This window comes from Helianthus annuus, chromosome 4, assembly GCF_002127325.2.
Source record: "Helianthus annuus cultivar XRQ/B chromosome 4, HanXRQr2.0-SUNRISE, whole genome shotgun sequence".
Lineage (NCBI taxonomy): Eukaryota > Viridiplantae > Streptophyta > Magnoliopsida > Asterales > Asteraceae > Helianthus > Helianthus annuus.
This window is the reverse complement of record NC_035436.2, coordinates 39,348,744-39,354,416: the sequence shown is the minus strand read 5'-3', so window position 1 is coordinate 39,354,416 and position 5,673 is coordinate 39,348,744. Positions and strand designations below refer to the sequence as shown.

At 37.9% G+C, this 5,673-nt stretch overlaps 1 protein-coding gene across 1 annotated transcript; it reads right to left on the bottom strand.

Moving 5' to 3' along the window:
* Nucleotides 1-3,844: 3,844 nt before the first annotated feature.
* Nucleotides 3,845-5,073, bottom strand: LOC110921225. The gene is made up of 2 exons (XM_022165514.2): nt 4,373-5,073; nt 3,845-4,243 (listed from the first exon to the last, which is right to left on the bottom strand). Exons 1-2 carry the CDS (start codon nt 4,649-4,651, stop codon nt 4,169-4,171), a joined length of 354 nt encoding a protein of 117 aa, XP_022021206.1. The 5' UTR covers nt 4,652-5,073; the 3' UTR covers nt 3,845-4,168.
* Between the last annotated feature and the right edge of the window lie 600 nt (nt 5,074-5,673).

The following is a 5,673-nucleotide window of genomic DNA, read 5'->3' as shown; positions in this document are numbered from 1 at the left end:
AGACAGTTTGACTGCCTTCTTTTGCAGCGCTGCTAGATACTGATTGTTCATCACAACCGGAATCCATGGAAGATTTGAGCTCATTATTTGAAATTCCCGAATTCTCTGTTTGACTGCCAAGATCGTCAGATGATCCCTGTTCAACAGCAATTTCTTCATTATCACAAACAAAATCATCAAAGTTTTTATCATTGCAGGGAGCTTCTGATGTATTATTCGATGTTTCAGGTATACAAACACAATTTCCTGAATCACTAGAAATGATTTCTGAATTACTTGAAACAGATGTCTCAGATTCCTCAGTTAACACATCAGCTCTCCTGGCAAAACATCTTCAACATTTTCAACACATTCAACATTTTTAACATGGTCATTTTTATCACAAGCATAATCTAGAATAATAGCACCATATTCATCAGTCTTAGTGGGAACACCCCAAGTCTCAGCAAACCAAGAAAAAACACAATTCCAAGCATAAAGGTCATTTTTATCAGAAATAACATTATCAGCAGCACGTTGATGTGATTCATCATCCTCTTTAGACTTCTCTTCTGTTTTTACTGACTCTGCACATGAACTCGAACAATTAGTATTTTAATAGAATCAGAATTTTGTGAACTTTCCTTCATCTCTTCTGCGGATGTGTTAACTGGTTCCATTTTTGTTTCAGTTTCTGCCTATGTAATTTTTACTGTTTCATTTTCATGATCGGACTTATCCGCTGATTCATTTTGAACATTATCATTTTTGACAAAATTCATTGGTTTCTTAAAATCAGCTCGTTGATCATTTTTAAACTTTGATGGTTCGTATGGAGCATAGTCACTAGGCTTGCCATACATCATCTTGTCATAATTTTCCATCTCCTGCTTAGTGATAGGCAGTCTGGAATAATTATGATTGTATGGTGGCGGAACCTGTGTGTATCCAAATCCCTTTCCCTTATTTTCTTTATAAACAAGTTTCACATTGCACAAATTACGAACCGTGTCACTGGAAGTATCAAACTTTTTTATGTTTAACTCATTTTGTTTGTACTTTCCAGTGAGGAGCTCTAGCTCAGCCTTCGTAGAGCCACATTCAAGAGTTTTAACTGTGAGTCTATGCTTGTAATCGTGAACCCAACATTGTTGTTGATTCATATCTCTGTGAAGTTAAGCTATGTCCTTCTTAAGTGCTTCAATCTTTTCATAGAGAATTTTATTACTCTCTCGAAGACTGATGTACTTTCCCATCACAGTGTTGTAATCTGTGATTAATGCTGAGTTATGAGATCTCAGCAAAGCAACTTTCTTTCTACAATGTTCAGTACATAAAAGGGAATTTACCGTCTCAGAGAGTGATTTTGGTTCCTCGGTCATCGTCATCAAGCACTGATGAACTCTTTCCACAGCAGCAGTTTCAGACAGCTTCATTGATTCCACTTGACCAACTGCATTAGCCCAATTGAATCCATTTTGCTCCTGTGCGATTAATGCCCTTCCAGCTCCAGAGTTTCTCTGTCCATTTTAAGTCGAAGTCTTAACAGGCGTGATATCACACCCCGAAATTATCAGAGCATTGGCGTGACTAGACTGGTATCTTCATTGCACAGCGGAAGCAAATAAGCTAAGTCTTTTAGAAGATGAATGCCACTAAGTACTCGACTCCACATGGTTCTCCTATTCCAACTGTGCCATAGCTTCTGAAAAGTAACCTGAGAAAGAAACATGCGAAAAAGTCAACAGAAAGTTGAGCGAGTTCATAGTTTGTTTGTAAAAGATTTGAAATAAATCTTTTGAATAACCGGTTTGTGAAATAATATTGAGAAAACGAATTTAGAAATCATTTTCTTTCCAAGTTATATGGAAGCTTTGTATTTGTAAACTCTCGTATTTGTAATGTTCGTATAACCGTCAATGCCCACCCTGACTTTGACTCCACGCCCACATAAATCCAATGCTTTGAATTTGTATAAAACATGGTATTTAATTTGTATAAATCAAGTATTTCTGTAAGTATGTATGTCCCTAGTTTGTAGCAATAAGGAAAAAGAGATCACCAATGGGTTGCAAAGCCAATGGTATGTGTGAAAAGGTGCAGGAAGTACTCAAACCTAGCAAATTTTGTACCGGGCATCCGGCTGGAAGACATAGTCACCACATGGCCCATTCTGCGGACTCATGGATGGGGCTCGCTACACCCAAATAGATCTATCACTCATGTCTCTCGGTCCTACGACGAGGATTAATAGCCTTAAGTGTTGTACCCACCCCTTACATGATCTAGTAGTAAACCCTCCTTAGGCTAACCATACCATGTATAAAAATGTCCGAAATATTTGTAACATGTATTTTACCCCAGCCTCTAAGGCTGAACCTCCCCAGCCTCTAAGGCTGAACATCCCCAGCCTCTAAGGCCAATTCCCCAGTCTCTCTATATTATCACCAGACGATCCATCCCTAGTCATGAAAATCATTCACATTTTGATAATACGCATTTGTTTTGTAAAAACCGGCATAAAACATAAGCTTTTTGTAAACCATTTGTGTCAGTTAAAACTTGCTTGTAAAATGGTTTAGAAATGTGTAATTCTTGTATGCTTTGCAAAAAGCGCATGTCTTTCCACCCCGAAAACATTTAGAAAAATGTAAAACTGTAAAAAGGTGGGGTTATGAACTCACCTGGATTGCCTTGTGTGAAGCTAGCTAATTACGACTTCGCGATGTCGTTTCCAAGATTTGACTTGCTAGCGTGCATTCTACAATATTCCTAACCTGGAATATCTTATAAGTTTCTAAATAAACGCGGTACCCACACTACGTGTCGCCGAGCTCTACCGAATCGCTAATCGAACGATTCGACAGAATGTTGTTAACTTAAAAGAAGCGAAGAAATTATACTTGTTTAGTTCATTTATTCGTCGGTAATAATTAATAAGTCTTGAAAAGACTTGGCTTCTCGAGAGGTTTAAAATATTTGAATATTTATATAAAATTATATAAATATGTCGTTATAATCGCGTTAATCGTCTCGAGAAATCTTAGGTGTATGTAAAGAATAGTTATATAAAAATAAAACAATGTATAACCAACTCGTATTATGTAACGCTTCTTCTATGATGACTTAACAAAATATAGGTATATGCCGTCTAGGCGTTTGAAATAAATATAACAACTTATATTTATTCTATAAAAGAATCGTCGAGTTGTTGTGTTTGAAAATAAATATATAACAATATTTATTTTTATAAAAGAATTCGTGTTGTACGACATTTGAAATAAATATATAACTATATTTATTTTATAAAACAAATTCGTATTGTTCGATATTTGAAATAAATATAAACTATATTTATTTTTATGAAATGAATTCGTATTGCTCGATAATTGAAATAAATACATAAACTATATTTATTTTAGTAACACAATTGTCGTGTCATTTGATATTCGAAATAACCATATACTCTATATGTATTTTTATAAAAGAAGTCGTGTTATTTGACGTTTGAAATAAATAAGCAAGCTATATGTAATTGGATAAACGAAATCGGGTTTTGGCGTTTAAAAACAATATAAGTAATTATATTGATTTTTATAAAGGATTTGTAGAATTTTCAAGTTTTGAAATAAACATATAACTATATTCATTTACTGTAAATAATTTCCGAATAGTCGATTTTGTAAGTTTTAAAGTGTCGTCGATATTCGTATTTGTTTTACTAAAAGAGTGTTTGAATCCGATGTTATGTTTCGTAATAAAAACGCTTTATTTTACGGATTCTACCGAAAATCGGGCAGAGTTTCACCTGTTTTTGGACGCCCCCGACAACTCAAGTTGTCGTTATTTTTCAAAAACCAATCAATACTCAATCATCAACATAAATAATTTTCATAAATATGGTGAAATATAACTAGACGCTAATCCGAATCGATTCGAGCTTGTATGACGAAGTTAATAAAAATTCTTATAATTAATGTAAATATTATTCGCGTCACTAAAAATATTTACCAAGTCTTCCGCGCCGCTTTCGTTGACTGAGTTGGCCGAGTAAGTTGACCGGCTGAGTTGCCTCGCTGAGTTGACTCGGTTGACCGAGTTGACTCTGTTTGACAGAGTCGAATCTAGCCTGAACCTATCTATTGACCAGCTTTGACCCGTTTTTGACCGGGTTTGACCAAACCCGAAACTACTCAAAAACATAACCCGATTCGAACCATAACCACCATCTAGCCCGAGTCGTCACCCGAACCACGGCTGTAGCCTGAAACAACCCAAATAAAACTTTGAATCTGAACCATACCATGACTGAACTGAATCAGAACGGCATATGAACCGAACCGATAACCGAGCGGAGCACCGAAAATGAAAAGCCGAATCTTTCAAAGATTACCTGGGCCGAAACCATTCTGACCTGAATCTGAACCTGTGGACCCGTTGACTCGAAGCAAAAACCGAGCTTGTCTAACCTGTCCCGAACCCGATAATAGAAACCAAACAGAGACTGAGCCACAACTCTCGGACTCACACCTGAGCTTAAACTTGAGTCGAGCACCACCACCATCGCCGTAAAATCTTCCGACGTGGCTCCGGTAGCCGTCGGCCACCACCGCCGCCCTCTTATTATCTGAAAACGGTGCACCACCGTTACGGAACCACTAGCCGCCGCCATTCTTCATCATCATCATCAGTCACGTCCTCATCATCTTCATCACCATCGCCTGAAAACGATGACCGGAGCCGGTTCGATCGGAAAAACAAAGAGACAACGAGCAGTCGGAGGGGTCATCAGAGCACGTCGACCAGAGAGGTTGGAGGGGAGTTCACCGGCAGCCGCCGGCTCCTCTTTGGGGTCCGCCAATTCTTGAATCGAGAGAAGGGGGGTCAGCTGCTGTTTGAAAGAAGGATTGGGGTTTTGGAAGTCTTGGTGTAGAAGATCAGATCAAAAAGGGAATCAACATATGTTGTGTAGTGTTCGTATGTATCATCAGTCAAGAGAAGGGAGATAGATTTATGAGGAGAAGCCTGTGCTTTTATTTGTGTGTATTTAATTTAGTTGTAGACAAGTGAGGGTGTGGATGAAGACAAGGAGATGAGGGTGCTTTATAGAGATTTTATAAGATCTTTTAAGGAAAAGATCTATTATATGTGTAGCTTTTAGGCTTCTGGGTTTTGGGCTTGGGCCCAGGGTCCACAAGCCCATCTCATGTGTATGTGGCTCGAGATACGTTTTTGAAACCGAAATCATCGTAGCCTAGTAAAATAATATTTCAGAGTTAAAAACGTGTAAAATAATGTCGGTATCCGTCGTAGTCGCGTTTGACCGTCGGTTGCACTAAATCGCGGAAAACGCGTCGTTCACCGCTATACTCCGTTTTCCGATTCGGTTTCAAACACAGTTACTAAAATTTAATTACGAAGCTAGAGTATATCGTAAAAATTTAATATTTGTCGGCGTTGTCAGTATTTTGTACGGTATCAGTTCGTTGTCGTTTAATGTTCCGCAGATTCCACGCGAGTCTTCATACGCGTACTGTAAAGTCGGATAAACATTCCTAGGCACTCCAAAGGCCTAATTAAGTTAACTTGTGCTGTAAACACTATTTATTATCGCGTTAATCACCTGTTAATCATGTAATTAAGAGCCGTAAATCACCGGTTGTCACACGTGACGGGAACCATAGACCTTTCCTT

Coding starts and splice junctions, on each gene's coding strand:
- LOC110921225 (XM_022165514.2), bottom strand. CDS start 4,651: ATGGCGGCGGCTAGTGGTTCCGTAACGGTGGTGCACCGTTTTCAGATA. Junction 4,244..4,372: donor TCAGAATGGTTTCGGCCCAG/GTAATCTTTGAA, acceptor GGGTTGTTTCAG/GCTACAGCCGTGGTTCGGGT.